Here is a 22,747-nt window from a genome sequence, read left to right as displayed (position 1 = left end):
CCCACGTGGTCATAGATTCTATGGTACTTAACACGGACAGATCTAGAACCATTTCCCAAGAACCAAGAAAGAGACAGGGACCACAACAATGCCACGAGTAACAGTAAGTGTGGTATAATGAGCAAAGCCAGTAGAATCCGGAATATGCATATTTTCAGATAGACAAAGGAGCACAGGAAAAGAAAAGACACAGAGACGGCATATGCACATCGCCAGTAACTTCGAGAAGAACAGCGTGGGAGCAAAAGCTGGAGCGGAAGGAAAGTTTGACAGGCTGAGGTTAGATAACACGCCCACACAGGGGACACCTTCCCTGGCCGCATTTACAAGCAGTTCATGGCTATGAGTGATCTTACATCATCAGTTATACTGGTTTCCGCATAGGCCCGGGAAGAAAAAAAACCATTTCACTGTCACTCAGACACAAGTGCTGTTCTCCAGAAAACCCAGTCACACCTTTGGCCAATATGCAATCGACAGGGTGAACCCTAACACGTGGTTACTCTTTCCAAGACATCTGGATTTGCTGACCTGCAGAATGCTAGAGAGGGCCAGGGGAGCCCAGCACAGACACTCACAGAAGCACATATCTTCTCCAGCCTAGGGATCCCAGACACTGCGTGTCTAGAGCAGCCAGGGCCGATTCTTTTCTATCGGGCACCTCTACCAGTAATTGATATCTGAGTGTGTGCTTCTTTGTTACATTAAAGGCACAGTGACATACAGTGAGATAGTGTGTACATCATAAAGCACAATTGAAAGCTCAAGGGACTGTCATGAGCACACTGCCCCGTACCTCAGGAGTACAAGCACCTTACTATGAAGACTTCCGCTCCCGGGCGTGGCTCTTTTAGATCAGTCATATTCATCAGCGAGCTCCTGCCTGTGTCTCTGAATCAAACCTAAATGATCATGAACCAATCACAGTCAAGAGGACAGTAAAATACAGACCCTCGTTCCCAATTTGTTGTGATTTTTGTTTTTCCACGTTGTGTTTTTGAGCCATTTACTTTTTAAGCCTATATGATCAGTGCCCACCACCTCCACAAGAGTGCCCTTCAGAGGAAGGGAGAGATGCTATTTACTCCCCAGAGCTGTAGGGAACCTGGTTCCTGTTCCTCATCAAACAGGTGACACTTGGTGACCATTCAAAGTCAGTCAGATCAGTGCCTTCTTCAAGTTGAGGTCTGGTGACTTGTAGGGACAGGAAGGATCCACTCATCCATGAGGCACTGGCTCCCCAGGAGTGGCCCAGGGCAAACAGCTCAGCCATTGATTGCTCAAGGTTCACCAAAGCACACCAGCAACACGGCCTAGGGCTCTACTGTGGTGGGGAAGGACCAGGTCTTTGTCTTTTCACCCAGTGGCTTTCACAAGTGAGTCCCACCCAACCTTGGCTGTCCCTAGCGCTGCCTGGCAAAGAGGGTGAGCAAGAGAGCAGCCAGGCTAACAGAGCCCCAATCCATCACCAGCTTCCACTAACATAGCAATATGAAGAGAGACGAGCCTGGTGCTCAGAGTGTGAGACACAGGGTGGTGGCTTTGCTCTAAGTACCTCTGGCACACTCAGACGGGTTCTGGAGTTTGCCCGGATGAGCTTCGAACTCCAGCTCTGCCCCTCACTGTGACTTCTCAGATTAACTACAGATGATGTCTCTGCATGTCTTCTGTCTGGAAGAGGAGTGCATGCATTTCTCCCCCACCGGCTCTGCTCTGTTCCTCTAACAACCTGACACCCACTTCTCTTCAGATGTCCCCAAAGAACAGCAGCTGCAGGCTGTGCAGGCAGCCATCCTGCTGCTGGCGGATGAAAACCGGGAGGCCCTGCAGACGCTCCTGTGCTTCCTCCATGACGTCGTGAACTTAGTGGAAGAGAATCAGATGACGCCCATGAACCTGGCCGTGTGCCTGGCCCCCTCCCTCTTTCACCTTAACTTACTGAAGAAAGACAGCTCGCCAAGGTGAGTTCTCCTCATCACTGTCAGCCGTTCCCAAACCAGGTCTCCCACCAAGGCCCATTTTCTTAAGAAGTAAAATTAAACAAAAGTGTTGTTGTAGGACAGTTCAGACAGAAGGCTTTCGGGGGGGTGAGGCACCCTCATTCCTGGGCTGAGGTGCGTAGCACTACTGAGGTAGCCCTGAATGACGTCAGTAGCAATCCAGAAAGTCCAAGTTTTGCTTTATTTTATTTGAGTGGGAAGGAGAAGGAACATACATAAAAAGAAATTTACAATCATTGGTTTTAAAAGGCTATATTTAAAAAGCAAGGCACAGGAACCTGCAGTGGAGCAGTTTCAAAGGGAGAAAGAAACATAATTTTTCCACCTACAGCTCTTCCTGTCTTTGTACTTTTCCATGGCTTTTGGCTGTGAGTTGTCAGCCTGCCAGCCTGCCTCGGAGCATCTAAAAATGTGCGGTCACTGGTTTTTATTTGGAAAGGAGAAAGCCTGGGATCTTGGCAGCATCTGGGGATAAACAGCAAACAGATGGGACGGCCCGGGTATCCCAACATACTCCGACTGGGGATCTGCTTAGCACACTCATATTCGATTACAGGGTCATCCAAAAGAAATACGCCACCGGGAAGCCAGATCAGAAGGACCTCAATGAAAATCTAGCCGCAGCCCAGGGGCTCGCCCACATGATCACAGAGTGCAACCGACTCTTTGAGGTGAGGCTGTGGAACTAGCAGCAGGTTGGGAACGAGGAGAGGGATGATTGCTCTCCATTTTCCGACGACAGCCATGTGCACTGCAGCTCTGGTCTCCGCCCCCAGGAGTTATGAAGAGCTAGCTGTATAGTCCAGGCTTTGACAGCCACTGGCAGTTGGGGCTCATCACGACAATTTTTCATGCAGACAGTTGAACTGCCTTCCTTGGTCAGGCTTAAGGCCAGTTGGTCAGCTACGTGACCTTTTATTTTTGCTTCAAGACGTGATTAGGGTCCTCCTCTGTCTCTCTGTCTGCCTGTCTCTCTTTCTCTGTGTATGCGTATGCACGTGCGCTTGAGTATGATTGAGTACTCCTTGTCACTAGGATAATTGACAGCCTATGATTGTAGCCGGAGCCGACCATGCATTCAAGAGGCAAGTGGGGGGACACCTGGCACGCTCTCTATGGCAACACTGGCCTTTGTCGGCGGGAGAGCTGTACGGCGAGTAGTGAAGGCATGTCTGAGTCATACTGTGCTTTCCCTCCATGTATCAGTGTGTGTGGAGGAATGACGCTGGCTGAGCCCACGCTTGCCAAAAGGAATAAAAAGCAAAGTGGAACATGTGATCAGGAAGGCTTCCCAGTGTTTGGGATAATAAACATCAGCTCACAAATCCTATTTGGGTTTCCTGACTTTCTTAGACCCTGGTCTAAGATGGCCTAGCCCATGCTCGCCCTTGACTGGAGAGGCATGACTCTGTCTCCTCAGTCAGCCTCAGAATCTCTTTAGCTCACTGCTTTGCTCTTCCTCCATTCCCTGGCTCAGGTCCCACATGAGATGGTGGTCCAGTCTCGGAGCTCCTACTTGGAGGCTGAGATCCATGCACCCAGCCTGGAAGACTTGGGAACGCAGGTGGCAGAGAGCGGGGCAACTTTCCACACGTACCTGGAGCATCTAGTCCAAGGCCTCCAGAAAGAAGCTAAGGAGAAATTCAAAGGGTGGGTCGCATGCTCCAGCCCCGACAACACAGACCTGGCTTTCAAAAAGGTAAGATTCGCTTCCGCTGCAGAATGTGGGTGGCACCGTGGGACTTAGCGCCTGCGCGAACCGCGAAGGTCCAGGTGCCGCTCTATTCGAAGGCCGCCAACAGCACTCTCATCGGAGCCCAGCCTGTACAGAGGGCTGCTGGATCCCAGTCAGTCTCGGCCCCTTTTCTGTGATGCTGGGAAAAATCAATGTCGAGCATTTTTCACTTGCAAAGAGGAGCATTCTAAGAGTGCCTGCCACAGAAGAACTGCAAACATGGAAGTTAAGTGGATTAGAACATGTCTGGCCTGAGGACTGAAGTATTTGCATTTTAAGTCCGGGTGCAGCATGACCGGCTCACTTTATATAACCAGCGATGGTTTAGAAGGCCCGCACAGCAGGATAAGGGTAGGTCTGGGTGGCCCCTAGTGATCTCTTCAGCCCTTGCCCATGTCTTTGCCAAGGTGGGGGACGGGAACCCGCTGAAGCTGTGGAAGGCGTCTGTGGAGGTGGAGGCACCACCGTCTGTGGTGTTGAATCGTGTGCTGAGGGAACGCCACCTGTGGGATGAGGACTTCGTGCAGTGGAAAGTTGTGGAAACTTTGGACAGACAAACCGAAATCTACCAGTACGTGCTGAACAGCATGGCCCCGCATCCCTCCAGAGACTTCGTGGTTCTCAGGTAAGCCTGACTCCATGGTGTATGAGGTCCTGCTCCCAAGGCAAGATGAGAGCTGCCGACAGAAGCACTTCCCCCAGTCCTCCCAGCCTGCTCTGGGGCTCTAAGCTCCTCTCTGACTTCCGGAATCTTCACCTAATTTACAGCTCTGCCCAGGCTCTCTGATGGCCTTTCTCCTGTGGTACATACAGTTTATTAGGCCATGACTATCACATCCTCAGAGCAGAGGCCCCAGAATAGATGCTGTTCGTAGGGCTTATCTGCCAAGTTATGCAAATCAAAGTCAATTGGCCTTTCTCCTGGTTTTGTCTTTCTCCTTGGGGAAAACAGGTTCTCATTTTGGAGAATTTGAAGATGGGAGTGTGTGTGACCTCACACGTTCACAATTAATTGCCATGTATGGCAGTTCCTGCTCAGCTCCAGAAGTCCCCAGTGTGTGGAGACACTGGGCTTTCTATTAAAATTCAGTCCTGGCCAAGCCTCCTGAGCCGTGTCTGCCGTGGAAATATTGTTTCTGGTGGGTTTAGGGGTTAGTCCCAGAACCCTGCCCTTTTGCCTTGGAGTGGGATGCTCATCCAATCCCAGAAGTTTGCACAGCAGACACGCACTGTTTCACCAGCGAGAACAGGGGCTGGGGAAGACTTAAGACCACGAACAAAATGTAATTAGAGCAATATATCCTTTTTATTAAAAAACACGAGTAAACAATTTCTTCTTTGGGGATCAGCTGTATAAGAGGATTCTCTAGTGAAATCCCCAAATGCATGTTTGAAATAGTTGCCTTCTGAAGTGACCTCTGGGGGCAAACCAAAGCTGACTGGTCATGGGCCCTTTGTGCATTTGGTTTGGATCCTTGGGACCTTAATTTTGAAGTGTGCGTTTCTCCTAACCATCTGTGTGTATCCCAGCAACCTTGTCCTGATGGAGAACGTAGACCATTAGCTGCGGTGGCCTCTGCCAGTTATTAGGGCATCCCTCATCTTGTGGCATTAAAATGGGACCCTGCAACTCACAAGCAGAAAGCGAGCTGTCCAGGACTGGAGTTGTGCAGATGGGGAGTCCCTGCACAGAACGTTCCTCCTTCCATCTCCAGTGACTCCACCAGCCTGTTACTTCCTGTAGATCATCCCAAAATCCCGTATGCCAGTCACAGCTTCTGCCTCTGAGGGTGCCTGTAGCGGGCAGCAGCCGGCTGACCAATCATGGTCTCCTCTGAGAGTTTAGACTTCTGAGTGTGTGTGTGTGTGTGTAAGTGTGTGTGTGTGTGTGTGTGAAAGTGTGTGTATATGTACAAGAGTATGTGCTTGAGTGTGCGTGAGAGAGGGTGTGTGCGTGCGCGTGTGTGTGTGTGTGTGTGTGTGTGTGTGTGTGTGCATGTGTGTGTGCTCATGCCTGCACATGTGTGCCTAGGCCAGAGGTCAATCTTGGGTATTGTTCCTTGGGAGCATCTACTTCATTATCTTTGAGACAGGGTCTCTCTTTGGGACCCGAGGCTAGTAGGTAAGCTGACTGGCCGGACAGGTCCAGGGAACATCTTGCCTCCACCTCCCCAGTGATGAGACTCCAAGTGTGCACCATCATGCCTGACTTTTTATGTCAGTGCTGGGGATTGAACTCAGTTCCTTACGCTTATGCTCCTTTGCCAACCCAGTTCTCCCCTCAGAGCCTTTTTTTACTCTCCTGGGTCAAACTTACTTATCTCTTCTGCCCCATCCCCTGGCCCCAGCTCTCCATGAAAGCACACTGCACTTCCTTCACTGTCTGCAGGGTTCTTCTTAGACTTGCTTGTCTCTCCCCCTGGGCTGTAAGCATCTTCATGTCCTCATGGCTTCTCAGGCCCAGCACATAGAACGATTGAGTGAGTGCTGATTCTAAATGGTAGCCTTTTGATGATGGGTAGGGGATGGAGCCTCAGTTTGGGGTTCCAAACCCAGATCTGGGAGCTTCCATCCTCTAAGTAGGAGGCTGAGATCTGTGCTTTGAACCTCACTTTGTAAACTTCATACAAACTCACAGAAACCATTAGCTTAATCCTCACACTGGAGCTATAGAGCCCAGGTTTAGGGCAGGAGGCTTAAGTGTGAGTTTAGCTGTGGGCTTGGGGGTCTCCCATCTCTCTTCCTACCACTCTGAAGCATGGCTTGTTTGGTTCCAGGACCTGGAAGACTGACTTGCCCAAAGGAATGTGCACCCTGGTATCCCTGTCTGTGGAGCATGAAGAAGCCCAGCTGATGGGCGGCGTGCGGGCGGTGGTGATGGACTCTCAGTACCTGATAGAACCATGTGGTTCTGGCAAGTCCAGGCTGACCCACATCTGCAGGATAGACCTGAAGTAAGTGGCCACACTGGGTGTTGGAGGTTCCCATGAGCCGCAGCTCACAGGGTATGTGCACCCAAACCATGCTTGTCATTCTGATGCCTTCCTCCGCTAGTCTGTTTCCTCACCACCATGAACCAGCTTCCAGAGGATCACACGCCCTAGTCTCGCCATCCCCTTTCCTAAAATGCTGACGTTTGGCCTTTAGAATTTGCTCCTCTTTCTTTTCATTTTTTTCTAATTCATTCATGCCTTTCCACAAACATGTAATGGCGTGGTGTTTGTGGCATACACAAGGATGTTTTGACATATGTCCATACGGCAGAACCAGCAAGTCAAGCTATGAAAATATCCAGCAATGATCAAGAACATGCTGTTCCCCCTAGAGTCACCTGTGTGGAATGGGATGGAATGACGGTCATTAGTGTCAGGGAATCAAGTGTTAGAGTGAAAAACACGTCTGCTTCTTCGCTGGCACAGTGACTCAACTATTCGTTCAAGCTGCCTCCAATGCGTTTTAGAATTACAGGAGGGGCACACAAGTGCCAGCGAACCAACTTAGTGGTGCAAGAACTGGAGACACCCCTACCGTGCACTGATTGCAGCACATGGGCACACAGATCTTTAAATGCTTGATGAGAAAAGTAACCATAGCCATCAGTTGCTTAGAACCTCCCGTCCAGCTGAAATGTTGCAGCATAGAATCAACATTTACCTCCCCAACCCCAAGCCTTATAGTCTCGTAGTCTCCAGTCAGCACCATCCTTCCCTCTGATTCAGTGAGTTCCATCTTTTTAGACTCCATGTAGAAGTGAGAGCATGCGCTTCTGAGCCGTCTACGCTTAGCCTATTATATTGAACATAGCGATGTTCGTCAGCTTTGTCACTATGGCCAAAGACAGCATCTCCCTTTTCAAGACTAAAAATCATCAGATAGACAGATAGATGGATGGACAGACAGGCAGACGGACAGATGATAGGTGGGTAGATGGACAGACAGATGGACATATGTATACATGTATATGCCACGTTTGCTTTATCTACCCACTTGGCGCTGCACCCTTTGGTTAATTCCACATCCCAGCCCTTATGAGTAATTCTGCAATGAGCACGCATGTGGAGATGCTGACTGCATTTTCTCTGGATATGTACCCAGGAGCAGGGTCATTAGATCGCCTGGTAGCGTCCTTATTTTCGACTTTGAGGGCACATACAGAACACGCCAGTACCTCAGGCTCAGTAAATATGAATTCTACTCTTTACTGTTTTTTTTTAGTTTATTTTTATTCATGTGTACATGTTCATATGCACATGTGCCTATGTGGACACACATGGTCAAGCAAAGGTCAATTCTAAGTGTCTTCCTCAGTTGCTCCCTCTGGGCACCTGGAGTGGAGGTGAACCTGATGCTCTCACTGAACCTGATGCTCACTAATTGGCTAGACTGGCTGACCACTGAGCCTCAAGAAACTGTTTCTTCTAAATTCTGCCTTTTTCATAAGTGCTGAGGGTGACAACTGAGGAGCCTTGATTGGCTGAGACTTCTCGTGTTTCTTTTATGCCTGTACCCTCCACTGTTCCTAGTTTGAGCTGAACACTTCAAGGCATTTAACACTGAATTCTGTGCTGAGGTAGATATGAAATCAGTAGGGTTTTGTGGTTGATTTTTTTTTTTTTTGAGACTGACTTTCACTGTGTAGCTCTGGCTGTCCTGGAACTCACTCTGTAGACCAGGCTGGACTCAAACTCACAGGGATCCACCTGTCTCTGCCTTGATTGAGTTCTGGGATTAAAGGTGTGCGCTGCCACTGCCCGCTTGTTGGTTTTTGGTGAATTCTACATTAAAACTGAGTCTTCCGGTTCCCTTTGAGAAGTTGGTACCATTCTGAAGAACTATAAAGACAGTGCTTGGTGACAGAATACTGAGGGGTGGACTGAGATCCTCAGACCCCTGAGGCCACAGAGCTGTTCCCAGGGTACTGATGACCCAAGCCTGAGGGCAGGTCTATCCCCTGGCAAGTTTCCCACTTCCTTCTGCTCTCTTCCCACAGGGGTCACTCCCCAGAATGGTACAGCAAAGGCTTCGGACACCTCTGCGCTGCTGAAGTCGCCAGAATTAGAAACTCCTTCCAGCCCCTCATTGCTGAGGGTCCAGAGACAAAAATCTGAGCTCTCCCCAGCGTGGTGTCAAACTCAGGGAACACGAAGAGGAATGAACGAACGCTCACCGTGTGTGGAGTGCACTGTCCCATGGGAACTGGTGGCCACGGACCATATTCCTAACCTGCCTGGAGATGGCTAATCCTTACTAATATAATGTCTTGGACATTTATCTGTTGCTTAAAATTAAATGGGGTTATTCCTTACATATTGCCTAATTTGCTATTTAAAGGCTTCTAAGAAGCGTTGTTTTAGCTGTAAATAAATGTACTGTAGCATTTGTATATGTGTGTGTATATCTCCCTTTGCTGTATATATGTAAAATACTGGTTTTATATGTAGTTAAGTGTCTGACTCTGTGAGTCTCCTCACATGGCACTTCCCAGGTTGCTGGAGACCCTGTGTCCCTACTGTCCTGCCAGCTGAGCAGAACCTGCTGCCAATAACCAAAGCGTGAAATGTGTCCTCTGTCGGTCTGCCCATGCTTACCCAAAGATTAGCTAGCCAAAGAATAATAGCATTATAAGCTTCTTCCACGCGCTGGCCTCTTATTTCTGATGTTTAAAAACTGGAGGGGGTGTTGAGATAAATTGAACGAAATAATATTTGCTTCTCTTTAACACAAAGCAGCAGGTAAGAGTTTGTCGCTAAATCCAAAGCTAGATTTTTTCATTGCCCTCTGGGCCCACTCTATGAAGTTTGAGTGGGATGTCAGGTGACCGTTAAGAGTTGGCACCAGGGACTGAAACAGAACTGGTACCACCACCCCCTCCATAGGGGCGAACAGCAGAGCCTGTCCACAAAGCCAAAGGGAGCCCCATGTCCTCTGGAGACTCAGATAATTCTCATAATGCTGTTTAGTGACCTATTTGACCAGTGGCCTACATGGCCACAGTTATTCAACATGTTCTTGCACTGACCTTGACTCTGGACACCAGACAAAGAGAGACGATGCTCCAAGTGTCCAGGGTCAACACAGCTTCAGGGAATTCATAGTGTCCTATATATGATGCTCTTAAAAAAATCTAATCTATTAAAAATCTTGCAATCTAAAAGACAGGGTTTTAAACTAACAGAAGACCAAAACTGTGTCGTTCGTCATTTGTACAAATTACAAGCAGATGTATCAAGCCCATGTTTTTCCATTATCCCGCACCGGCGCCTGTGCGTTTTACCCCAACCTTATTTATTATTGTACAGACTGAGCAAATCGGTGTTCCTGAACCATGTGAGAATGGCTTTGCTATTTTTATTGTAATGCAGCATCTATAGAGAGATAACTTATTATGTCTGCCGTCCAGGAGAAATTTTCTTAAGCTGTCTGGGCAGAGATTGATATCCTAATTCAGCAGCTGGTGTTGGAAGAAAAGCAAAAACAAATCTGTGCTTTCTGGGTTGTTGTATGACATACAGTGATGCGGTGTTTTCTGTTATCAGTGGTGTGCAATTGTTTGACTGGGAGGAATAAAGATGTTTTCTGTATGTGGTGTGGCACAAGGAAAAGCAGGGCAGGGATTTTGCATTCTCATGTCTACCTGGAAAAGGGTCGGCCAGACCAAGGGTCACCCACTGTCTGGGCAATGTTCTGTGGATTGGACAAATTCACTTCTGCCATTACATCATGCATGCCATGCTGGATGGCTTTTTATGTATTGGCAAGATTGTCAGTGGGACTTACTCCAGCTCAACACTGTTTCTGCTCCAGCGATGGGTACTATGCATTTGAAAGCAGAATGGGCACCCCGGGATGAATGGCATTGTTTCCCAGGGAACATCCTTACTTAGCAAGCACTGGGAACTACCCAAGACCTTGTTAAAATGCTGGGATCCAGGCAGTCTGGGTGGGCCTGACATTCTGTATTCCTAATGAGCCCGTGGGATGCAGGCTGCTGTCTCAACGACACACTTTGAGAAACAAGGACCCAGGGAATGCTTAAAACTGAATAAAATGATATGATTGTATTTCTCACCCCCTCTCTCTTCCAGCTAACCTGACTTTTGAATTTTATGCACATGCTAATCACATCACCTCTGCTAACCACAAAGCGCCTCTTTAAAATAAAGGAAAAGGGAGGGGAGAAAAATGATGCATCGAGCTTGTTTGTCAAGTACCACAGTATTTTATTCACTGTTATCTTGCCGATGGAAATAAAATATTTGCATTTAAATAGTATATTTATACCTCATGTATATTTTTACCTCAATTGTTGGTATCAATCATCAGTTGTAAATAATTGCCAAGGCAGATAAATTTATATACATTAAATATTTCCTATTTTCTATAAATTACATGTGGATTTTCATGATTCATTCTGTCAGCAGAAAGCATGCTTCACGAGGAATACTTCTCTAGAAGGGTTTTCCATGCGGTTGACTCCTTTGGCTCCAAATACAAGGATGTCAACAGACATTCACTGATAGGCTAGATGTTGAATGTCAGGGCTGGAGAGATTGGCTCTGTGGTTAGAGCACTGGCTGCTCTTCCAGAGGACTTGGGATCAGTTCCCAGCACCCACATGGTGGCTCTCAACTGCCTGGACCTCCAGGTGACCCAATGCCCACTTCTGGCTTCCAGAGGCACATAAACGCAGACAGACACAAACACATTAAAAAAGGAGATGATCTGGGAAAAGCTGGGGAAGGAGAATGAGTATAATGAAAATATCAAAATATATTACATGAAAAAAATGTAAAAATTAGTAAAATAATAATATAAATCTTTTTTGGAGACTAGGTATCTTGGTTCCAAGGCATCAAAGTAACATATATTTCAATGTTCTTTAATCTAGAGTCTGTTTGTTTTTGTGATAGGGCTTCCCTGCATAGCTCTGACTGTCCTGGACCTAGACCAGACTGGCCTTGAACTCAAAGAACCTGCCTGCCTCTGCCTTATAAGTGCTGAGATTAAAAGCGTGCAATACCACCACCCAGCTTAATCTGAAGGTTATAAAACAAATGTTTTATCTTAATCAAATACTAAACTTATTGGTTATGTTTTACATTTGTTAAGTGGACAGGAAATGAAACATGCATAGTCACAAATGACTCTGAACTTTATACCTAGCTAGTCCTTCAATAAAGAAATAAATTACTCTTAGCTAAGCAAGCATGCACTTCAGCCTGATTTACAGATTTCTTTATATTTATTTTTAAATTAATACATATGTGCATGCCTTCATGAATTTATGTGCAAATTCCTGGGTGGGGGGCTGTGTGCGTTGGGACCCCTAGAACTGGAGTTACAGAGAGCTGTGAGCCTGGAAAGTGAACTGCAAGAGCAGGAAGCACTCTTAACAACGGGGCCATCTCTCTAACCCCTCTACTCCAGGTTTTTAAAAGTCACAGCAGTGTAATGACATAGAGCCCATAAAAACATAGGATGCCACCCCTGCCATCCGCCCCCAGATATATGCATTACTTAGAGGTTTTACCTCCATCAGGAAAGGAAGAATTTAAAGTCCGTTTTCATCTTCAGAGTGGAGAATGACAGCACAGACTGCTTCTCCCTCTCACAACCACTAGGGTACAAAACAGTCACTGGGGAACACAGATCACGATGTGAGTTCTAACCTCTTTCTAAACACGAACTCCTGAGGCATCAAACTGTCTTTTGATATTTGGTCACAAAAGAAACAAACAAAGAAAAATCACTGTCAGCCATGAGTTCTCGGGGATGGAACATGAAGGATGAAAACAGGCACAACACCGCCCCCCCATCCCCAGACCAAGTGGAGTGTCACAAAAAAAAAAAAAAAAAAAAAAAAAGCTGTGCAGCCAAGAAGAATAAAACCTACTATTGAGTCACCACGGTGCTGGTGGAAAGCCCACAGATCTGTACAGCTGCCATCAGAGAATCCCAGGCACCAGGCCGTTCAGCAGCTCTGGCTCCCACGCTCCTGTACTCAGCTGATGCTTCCCTTCCCAGTACTGTAAAAGCGAGGTAGTCTCCAAAGAGAGTCACCACACTGACTGAAGAAATCTGGGTCCCCCCAGGATCCTTGGTCTTCATAATAAAAGAATTTAAGAATTAATTCAAGTAGTCACTTGAGGACACTTTAGAAAAACCCCAAGAAGGCAGCTATAAATCTCAGCAGCTGCCCCCCACCCGGGAGGTGAAGGTTGAAGGTGAGAAGATGGAGGGGAAAAAAAGAGAAAGAGCCATGGTTTTCTAAAGCTGGCTTGGAAGTCAGCCACTTGGCAGACAAGCAGCCACATTTTCTTTTTAGAGAAAAAGAAAAAAAAAATGTACCAGAGAAGGCATATCTAGGAAGAGTAAGAGAAGAGAAAGTTACAGTTTTCTGAGAGAGGAGCAGACCCAAGAGTACCCTATGGTGGCTCTGGAAGGACTGTGCTAGGGGCTGAGAATTCTTGGTAAGAAAAATACAGTATGTCATTCAGCGGCAATATGACCCCTCCTATGGGTTCAGCAAGGCTTAATTTAAGGTGGTCCTGCTTGGAGGGGAGGGGCTTAGCCAGGTGACTGACCCGCCTACCCAGAATGCCAGGCCCCTACCAGGCCAGTGATTCCATTCTATTTACTGCAAGGAGCTATCTCTTCCCCCATCAGCCTCTGCTCATCAGCACTGAATGGGAATGGAGCCATCTACAACTGGAGATAAAAACCAGCCAAGTAGGGCAGGCACCCCAAAGCGACCATTCCAAAGCTTTCCCAGAACAGAGTTCTGGTCCTCTGGTTTCCTGTGGTCTCTTACCCTTGCCTGGAATCCATGTGTAAGAGGTGACCTACTTAGAGGAGGTACCTGGCTGGGCCAACTGGACTGCCTGGCTTGTCCTCCTCCCCAGTTTCTGCCATAAGTCCCAATGGAACCTCACCCCTGTGGTTCTGCTCTCTGCCCACTCTCAATGGAACCTCACCCCTGCGGCCCTGCTCTCTGCCCACTCTCAATGGAACCTCACCCCTGCATCCCTGTAGCCCTGCTTGCTCTCTGCCCGCCTGCTCTTTCTCCCTTTGGTTCCCATCTATTGATCTATCATAACCGTCTTTCTGAAACTCGCCAACTGTGGCCTGTGAATTCTATTCTTCACATTAGCAAGACAAGAACCCAAAGGCCACTGACTCAAAGAAAGTTTTGTGAACGCAAGCACCCGGTCCCTAATTCTCGACTTAATGCCCATCTGAGTCAAGGGCAAAGGCCTCTACCAAACTCAAAGACACCACGCTTCCCATGCCAGGACACTTACAGGCAGACATGGCATAGAGATGGGACTGCACCATCGGTGCTCATTATTATTTGAGATTTTGTTTGTAAATGTTCTGCAAACCTTGCATTACTGAGTAACTGACTCGCTGCCCTGAAGGGGACATGGGACTGAGTTCCTCAGAGCCTCTGGTCACATTTGCCAATCCCCCAATAGCTAACCTTATTTGACTGTGTTTCTGATAAAGACATTAATCTTTCCTCTGTTGCCAAGCACCACGCCCCCGTGTCTGCGCTCTGTGCACTGGCACCCAGTTCGAGAGCTTTGGGCAAGGGCGGTGGAGGTTAAAATACACAGACACACACAGACAGAGAGACAGCAACACGGGTCATCCTTGAATTCCCCAAGAATGCCCCCTTTATTGTGTTCAGGGGCAGATTATATAGAGATAGCCACACCCCAGCCAAACCCACCAGAAACCACTCTCTTGCCATCAGGAACTCCTGAAGGTCTCATGCTCAGGGCAGCTGTAGGCACTCAGATCAGGGGATTACAAGAAATTCAGGATCTGGGGTCTCACTGCTCCCAACACTCTGTATACTAACTTTATCTGCAATATTTCTTTATTATAAAGCAAGTCAAGAAAAACTGGCCCTGACCAATGATCTAATGGGACTGTAAAATTCATGGCATGGGAACCCCCAAGTGGAACAAACCCAGTGCTGCACCATGCTGGGAAAGTCCTCCGCTCCTGCCCTCACCACCAGCCCCAGGTCCAGAAACAATGCTCTTCTTCCCGCACCTTTTGTATTTACGTGGTGATTTCAATAGGTTTGATCCACATAGACTGTGTTTGAATACTTGACCCATATAAACCTCTGAAACTGTAAGCCATCCCCAATTAAATGTTTTCCTTTATAAGAGTTGCCATGGTTATGGTGACTCTTCTCAGCAACAGAACGCTGACTAAGACAGTTTAGTTGGGTGGCTGCTTTGTTGTGATTTGTCTTGCTGTTTTTAGGACAGACTCAATAGCAGCCCAGTCTGGCCTTGAACTCTTGATCCTCCTGCCCAACCTCCTAAACTCTGTAGATACAGGTACATACCCCGAGACTTCCCTTATGACATTTCTTCAGCTTGATACACTGTCATCTCCTGAACCCACAAATCTGGCTGCTTTTCCACCTCTTCCTGTTGATTCTGGAGCAGCCTTGCTTCACGAGTTAGCGAACCTCCTCTTCTATTGTCGTGTTATGGTGCTGCTTTATTAATACTGAACTTGTGGCCAGCAACACCGGGACCTTAGTCTGTAGAGATTTGTAACTTTCTTTTTTAAAAAATATTTATTTATTTATTTATTTATTTATTATGTATACAATATTCTTTCTGTGTGTATGCCTGAAGGCCAGAAGAGGGCACCAGACCTCATTATAGATAGTTGTGAGCCACCATGTGGTTGCTGGGAATTGAACTCAGGACCTTTGGAAGAGCAGGCAATGCTCTTAACTGCTGAGCCATCTCTCCAGCCCAGATGTGTAACTTTCTGTGTAAGGCACATTATAACCTTGCACATAGCAACACCGGACAGCACTTTAGATATTTTGGTCACTGATATTACCACCAAAAAAGCACAAAAATGAGGCAGGGGAGAACAGCACTAAATAGAATATTGTAATAGGAGCGGAGGGGCTGCGTCCCCAGCACCCCGCCGCCCGCATGGCTAGCTTTACCCGAAATAATTACACGGACACTGTATTCTTTTAATCACTGCTTGGCCCATTTCTATCTAGCCTCTTCTAGGCTAACTCTCGCACCTGGACTAGCCCATTTCTAATATTTTATGTAGCACAGCTAGGTGCGCTTACCGGGAAGATTCTAGCCTACGTCCATCCTGAGTCGGAGCTTCATCGCCTGTGTCTGCCCAGGAGCCGGGAGCATGGCGTCTCTGCTACAGAGAGCAGAGCTGTCTGTCTCTGTCTGAGGCATCTTACCTCACTTCCTCTTCCTCCCAGCATTCTGTTCTGTTTACTCCACCCACCTATGTTCTAAGCTATGAGCCCAAGCAGTTTATTACTTAACCAATGAAATCAACAGATTGATATATGACACTCCCACATCAATAGAACACATTTAATTCTCTGAAACCTAAAACAAAAAAAAAAACTGTGGGAGAAAGCCATGATCAGCTAAGTGTGGGCAGGTCACCCAAAGGAAGTTCTTTACTTCCAACCATCGTAGGACTCTGGCCATCGATAAATTTAAGTGGAGGCCTGAACTACAAGCTGAGATTACCTGACCTCCACCCAAGAACAGACCATTCAAAGGAAATGCCTAACATTCTAACTGCTATAGATACGGCCACCTGCCAGAACACACTCACCAGGCCACCCCTAGACAAATGTCAGCCAATCAGGGGTCCTAAAACCTCAGGAACCCCTTACCCCCACATTTACTACTATAAAACCCTATTCTAATTGAGCTTGGGGCTCTCCATTTATTCCATGTGGAGAGACCGAGTTTGCAAACTTGCTTAAAATAAAGGCTCTTTGCTTTTACATACGGGACTCGGTCTCCTTGTTGGCTTTTGGGGGAACTTCACGGATTTGGGCATAACACTAGACAGCCTTTATCTTCAAGTTACAGGTATGTTGCAGCCTTCATCAACACTTCCGACTTGGGCTGAGTCCCAACACCGGCAACCCATGTCTCCAGCCTGCATATCACGAATTGTGGGATCTTTTCAGCCTCCATGGTGCCTGGAATTCATATCATAATATAAGCCCAAAATTTATACTTACATAATGTCTGATTGCTAATATTACCTGCATAATAATTTGACAATGAAATGTAATTACTTTAGTCATATAGAAATATATCAGAAACACACACCTTATTGGTTCTGTCCCTGCACAGGTCCGAAATTCAGGAGCATGACCAGCATGCAAGGCTGGAGAGATGTCATTTGGCTCATGTGCAGAGTGCCAATGATTCCTTCCCTGCCCATGCACTTAGTGCTGTAGTCATGACCACATGGTTCCTTCATGTCTCTGTGACTTCAAGTTGGCCTGTGCACCTTGACGGTCACTCATTCCCATGTACTCCTTAAGGTCCTGTTCAGACAACCCTTCCACGACCTTTCCTGATATCCCCCATCACATACACTTATTTATCTGCTTCTTTTTAAAAATCACCTGTATTTATTTACTTAAAGTGAGAGAGAAAGAGAGTGTGTATGTGTATATGTATGCTTCTTCACTACTACGCATGCTCGTACACATATACCCCTTGTGGAGGTCAGAAGCTAATTTGCACAAGTCACTTCTCTCCTTCTACCATGTGGGTCTCAAGTGCTTTTACCCAAGGTCTTAAAAATCCCTTCTACTGTATGAAACATAAGACATTTAGTTATGTGTCAATGACTCTAACTCTATCTGATCCAAACTCCAAGGACCCCTAACACACACACACACACACACACACACACACACTGTGTAAAGAATGTTCTGATGCGTGAGTCATCTGTTGGTCCAAAGGAATCAGGTATGTGACCACGAATAATGACGACAAGTGTCATAAAATGAAAACTCTGACGGAGAGTGTCACCGCCCCTCAGATTCAAAGAGCAGAGGGAACATATGGCTCCCTGTGCTGCCTATGAGCGTATCAAAGCCCAAATCAGCCGCAGGCTCCCTCAGTATCACAAGTGCCTGTTACACATTTAAAGTCCACGCCAGCAGCCTGGCTCTCCTAACTTCCTCCCCTTTTGAGTTTTGACAACTTCAACACAACCCAGTAGTGCAAAGAAAAGAGAATTAGCTGCTATTCCAAAAAGCCAACTGTGGTTGTTTCTAAAATTTTCAAATATGGGGAAACTTGCTGTAAACAAACAGGAGCCTTGAGTTAGTCCATCCACTGGGAACTATCCATGCAAAGCATGTGACCCACCAAACACCTTATAAAAATGTACTGCCTATATTACTTAATTTCACTACTGTGATAAACACCACGACCAACAACTTGGGAAAGAGAGGGTTCATCTGGCTCAAAGACCCACATGGTAGCCCATCATCAGGGGAAGTCAGGGCAAGAATCTAGGCAGGAACTGAAGCAGAGGTCATGGAGAAGAAAACACTGCTCACTGCTTTTCATGGCTTGCTCATCCTGCTTTTTTATAGTACCCAGGACCACCAACTCGGGGAGTGACACCACCCACAGTGGACTGAGCTGTTAGGATTTTTCCTGTGGGTCCTGAGCAGAAAGAGGAGAGAGAGAAGGGGGCGGGGAGAAATGGGGAGAGAGGCAGAAGCGAAGCTGCCTCTCCGAGAGAAAGAAGGAAAGAGAGCGAGCTCAGGCCGGAAGCTGAAGATCAGCCTGCCTCAGCGGATGGGGGAGGGAGGGTGTGGCTTGTCTCTTGAAGAGATGAAAATCATAACATGAGCAAACCCACATCAATCACTGATCAAGAAAATGTCCCCACAGACTTGCCTACAGGCCAGCCTGATGGAGGCAGATTCTCAATTGAGTTCCCTCCCGCAGATGACCCTAGCTTGTGGCAAGTTGACAAAAAGTAAAAACTATAATGAAACAAAAATAAAATCTAACCAGCACTTTGTCTAATGAGGAAGTGACCAAGAAGCCATAAAAGTAATTAATGAGATAAAAACTGAGGAAAGAAACAGGCAGTGGAAAGTTCCAGTTACAGACAGGACAGGCAGGAGGGGGTGTGGTAAAGACCTATTCAGCATGCCTGTTACCTCAGCACTCATCCTTTGTTGCTCTAAAATTGCTAAGATTACATGAATGAGAGCTGGCATTTAATCAATGTGCTGAGTGCCCATCCCTGTGGGGCAAAACAAAAGACATACAGCAGTTCAGGAAAATGGCTGCTCCTGAAAACTGTCCTTGTCCTCCAGCCAATCAGAAAGCAAGCTAAGTCATGAAGCTGTCAGCAGGCGCCTCCCCCAGACCTTAACAGGAAATTATTCTGTCTAATGACCAAAGAACAAGCCCTGACTGTTTTTAATTCAAAAGTTAAACCTCTCAGAACTCTGCAGCCGCTCTGGGGGTTCAAACACACATTTCCCACTGATCAGCTTCGATGTTTCCTTCTCTTACCTGAAACATTGGGATGTTCCACCTGAGATAACACAAGTGACCAGGAAAATGGGGGTCTCCTCTTGGGTTCTTAGTCTTATTTATAAAAGAGCTTTAAAAAGGACTCAGAAGGAAGCTCAAGAACAATTTAATTAGAATTACAACAAAAAACACCCCAATCAAGCTGTAAATCTCAGCATAGCCTAAAAGAGGCTGAGGAAAAAGAAAACCACACCTTTTGACCTATGCAAGGCATGAGAGAGCAGGCCACCACTGAGAGCTGGTGATCAGCAAAAGCCACAGGCAAGGGAAGGAGCCTTGGAGAAAGAGTGAGGAATGCAAGTGTCAAGGTTTGCCCAGTATATATATATATAGAGAGAGAGATTACATTTTTCTGAGTGAGTACTCACACAAGCTGAGGCATAACAGAAACATAGCGGTTCTATAAGCAGTCCACTGAGGCCAAGCTTCCTGGGAAGGAAGAGTATATTATCTCTGCGAAGGGATAATTATTCCTCCCATCACTTGAGTAAGGCTTAAGGCATAGCGGCTTTGTTCCAGGTAACTGGCTAGCCCGGCTGGATTAAGGGGGAAGGAAGACAGTAACATGGTGACAAGGCTCAACATGCTGGGAGAAGACAAACACACCATGTGGGATAGAACTCACATTTGCTCAGAGGCCCCAAACCTGACCTAGGGTGCTGCTCACAGCCTGCCCTGTCTTACCACTGACCTCAGGGTAGGAGTGGTTATCAGCAGTTGGAGGGAAGGAGCCCAGGGGAACCCAAGCCCATGTGGATCTCAGGCCCAAGTACACCCTGTCTTCAGAATAAGAGGCCTCGTGTTCACCAGTTCTGGAGAAGACTGAGTTTCACCTATTTATCAGAGGGGTGTGGCTCACCTGACATAGATAATCACACAATAGGCCAGCGTTGACTCATTTCCCCAAATCTGGTTTATCTCACAGGAAACAGCACCGCATTGTTTCCCACAGGCGTGATTAAAGCAGCAGCCCCTCCAAGGGCCCTGGGAAGTGGGTGGTGCACATGGGCGTGGCTTGCCTGCCAGCCCACTAATGGGATCCCGGGTTTTCAGCGAGGTCAGACAGGTTTCTCTGGAGTGTCTCTGGAGGCTCTCTGTTGCCGTGATGGACAGTGTGATCAAAAGCTACTTCAGAAAAAAGGGTTTAATTCACCTCACAGTTTACAGCCCGTCATCCAGGTAAGCCAAGGCAGGAACTCAAGGCAGGAGCGGGAAGCAGAGAACAGAGGGACTCCGTTTACTGGCTGGCTCCTTCTGGCGTGCTCAGACAGCCAAGGGACAGGGCCTCCCACAATGAGCTGGGCCCTCTCTATATCAATCAGCAATCAAGAAAATGCCCCACCAACATGACCGTGGTCAGTCCGGTGGAGGCTGTTCTTCTGAGGTTCCCTCTTCCCAGCCACCAGTCCCTCTGATCTAGAATGCTTTCCCCACCCCAGTCAGTGTCAATCAACGGTCGAGCTGTCGAGCTGGGAAGCTGACTGATGACATTTTAATATGAATGAGCTGCTCCACTACTCATTTGCATAATTAAGCCTTTTTTCCCTTCGCAGGAAATCAGAGGCTTTGTCTCCTGTGACTTGGGTTTCTGGCATCTGCAGGTAACTACGTGCTATTTTCACGTGGAAGAGAAACCTGAAATCACAGGCCAAGCATAAAAAGGCCTCAGCCTGAAAGGGAACACGACCTTGTCTTCAATGCTATCTGGGATGGGCAGGACCGTTTCTGTGGTCCTACCCTGCACACCCCGGAACTCCTCCTTCCGTGGAGGCCTGGAAGCTGTCCTTTTCCAGAATACTCCAGGACAGGAGAGTGTCTGCCTTGACATCAGAAGAGCACTTCCTGGAAGCCCAGTCCCACCTGACCCATCTTCGTGTGTTAATTTTATCATCCCTATTAAGGAGCTGCCAGAAATAACCTGTGGGGAGGAGGGTTTTTTATTTTTTTTTTTATTTTGGGCTCAAAAGTTTTCAGTCTGTCATGCCCAGACTGGGGTGACTGAGCCACTCACCTCTGGGTGGAGTGGAGATGTAACCGAAGGAGGTCAGGGTTAACTCAACTCAAAGGGCACTCCCCAACTTCAGCCAGAACCCACCTTCCACAGTTCCACTGATGCTCAATACTCAATAGTCCATCCAATCGCCGAGTCCATCACTGAGTTAAATCGTTCATTAGGGCTAGAGCCTCCAAAACACGCCCAGAAGCCAGAACCACACCCAGAAGCCAGAACCACACCCAGAAAGCAAGTTCCCCTAACCTCCCAGGTATTTCTCCTTCAGATCAAGGTCACTCCTCTCCCGTGCCTCTTTGCTCTGGGAAGGCCTAGGGTGCTGAACACTCTGTGAGTCTGCTTTGTCTCAGGCTTGTGGAACCGAACTCTGTCCAGTTGTGACCAGAGTTAGACCAAGGGCAAGCCTATTTCCAAGCCAGCAGGACACTCAATCCCACAGCAACTTGGAAGTGGCAAATTCCCAGCTTTCTGTCAGTTCTGAGGAGTTCTGGGATAAACCCTGTGGTGTTTATACCCAGCTACTGGCTGAAGGAATAGAAACATCCAACCCGCTCTGGAGCCTCTCAAAGGCACGCAGGTGTCAGCTGCAGGGCGCGAAGACTCCGTAGGCTGAGAAACTGTTCTGATTTTCCCCAAGGTCTACAGGGCTCCGTTCCTGTCCACCTGGCAAACTAGTTACGGTTCTGTGCTCAGCTTGAGGCAAAGCAGACACCCAGCAGGGGACATGGACACACAGCGACTCACTGGACAGGGCTTCTGTGCTGTGGAACTCACTAGGAAGGGGTGGGGGGCCTTGCTTTCCCAGGGAAGGCAGAAGAACACGCCGTAATTCCGGTTCTAGGATTTGGGAGTATTAAACAAACAGTGTCTCCAGTTCCCACATTCCAGAGTCGTTAGGCAAGGAGTGAAAAATAGGTTGTTCAAGGTGACTTTGTGGGCACTGCAAGTAGGAAGCGCCCCTGGGGCTGAAAGTTTTGGCCCCGTGAAGGAAAACTGACCACAATTGCCTGTATACGCCCACGGCAGACGTACTAAACCCACTATCTCCACATCTGTATAGTTTAGGCATACACATAATTTATGCATTAATCCAATCCTACTCTTATTGCGTTTTAAAGAATAAATTGAGGCACCGAAAAACCTCTCCTAAAATTACGCATCCAGGACAGAAACCCCGGCAATTGAATCTTTGTTCTGCTGCCTCGTGGAGACGGCAAGCTGCTCTCCAGAGGGGCCATGGCGACCATCCCGAGTAAACGTCTCGGAGTTTTCTTTCTGAGACAGGAGCCCGAGTCTCCTACAGCACAGAACACTAAGTATAATGTGCACATAATCTCCATAAAGAGACACTGCAGACTGCAGCTCCCTGATGAATTCAGGTTTTAGGAAGCGGTAGGGGTGTGGGCAGCTGAGAGAAAATTGATCATTAAGTACCTCAGCCTGCAAGCAAGTGGATTCTGGAGGACACCGCCCCTCCCCCTCCAAGCTCCACACGGTGGCAAGTCTGGGCGTGGCTAGTCTTAAGATTGGGACTCGGAGTGGGACCCCTGACTTTTTCTACAGCCCTCATTGGAACAGCTGCCAATGGCATCGCTATTGGGTTCCC

The 22,747-nt window shown here is 47.5% G+C and overlaps 1 protein-coding gene across 3 annotated transcripts in view; it reads left to right on the top strand.

Moving 5' to 3' along the window:
• Stard13 (StAR related lipid transfer domain containing 13) overlaps positions 1-11,123 on the top strand; it is a 211,046-nt gene extending 199,923 nt beyond the window's left edge. For all 3 annotated transcript variants that reach the window (XM_041677811.1, XM_041677810.1, XM_041677812.1), the window contains exons 9-14: positions 1,751-1,961; positions 2,557-2,671; positions 3,478-3,699; positions 4,143-4,360; positions 6,513-6,689; positions 8,726-11,123. In XM_041677811.1, coding sequence (XP_041533745.1) covers positions 1,751-1,961; positions 2,557-2,671; positions 3,478-3,699; positions 4,143-4,360; positions 6,513-6,689; positions 8,726-8,843 — 1,061 coding nt within the window. In that variant the 3' untranslated portion in view covers positions 8,844-11,123. The remainder of the gene's footprint in view (positions 1-1,750; positions 1,962-2,556; positions 2,672-3,477; positions 3,700-4,142; positions 4,361-6,512; positions 6,690-8,725) is intronic.
• Positions 11,124-22,747: the final 11,624 nt, after the last annotated feature.

This window comes from Microtus oregoni, unplaced genomic scaffold (assembly GCF_018167655.1).
Source record: "Microtus oregoni isolate MIOR12 unplaced genomic scaffold, Mior012 000029F_ref0000214, whole genome shotgun sequence".
NCBI lineage: Eukaryota > Metazoa > Chordata > Mammalia > Rodentia > Cricetidae > Microtus > Microtus oregoni.
The sequence above is the reverse complement of the archived record's forward strand: the minus strand, read 5'-3'. Positions and strand labels throughout refer to the sequence as shown.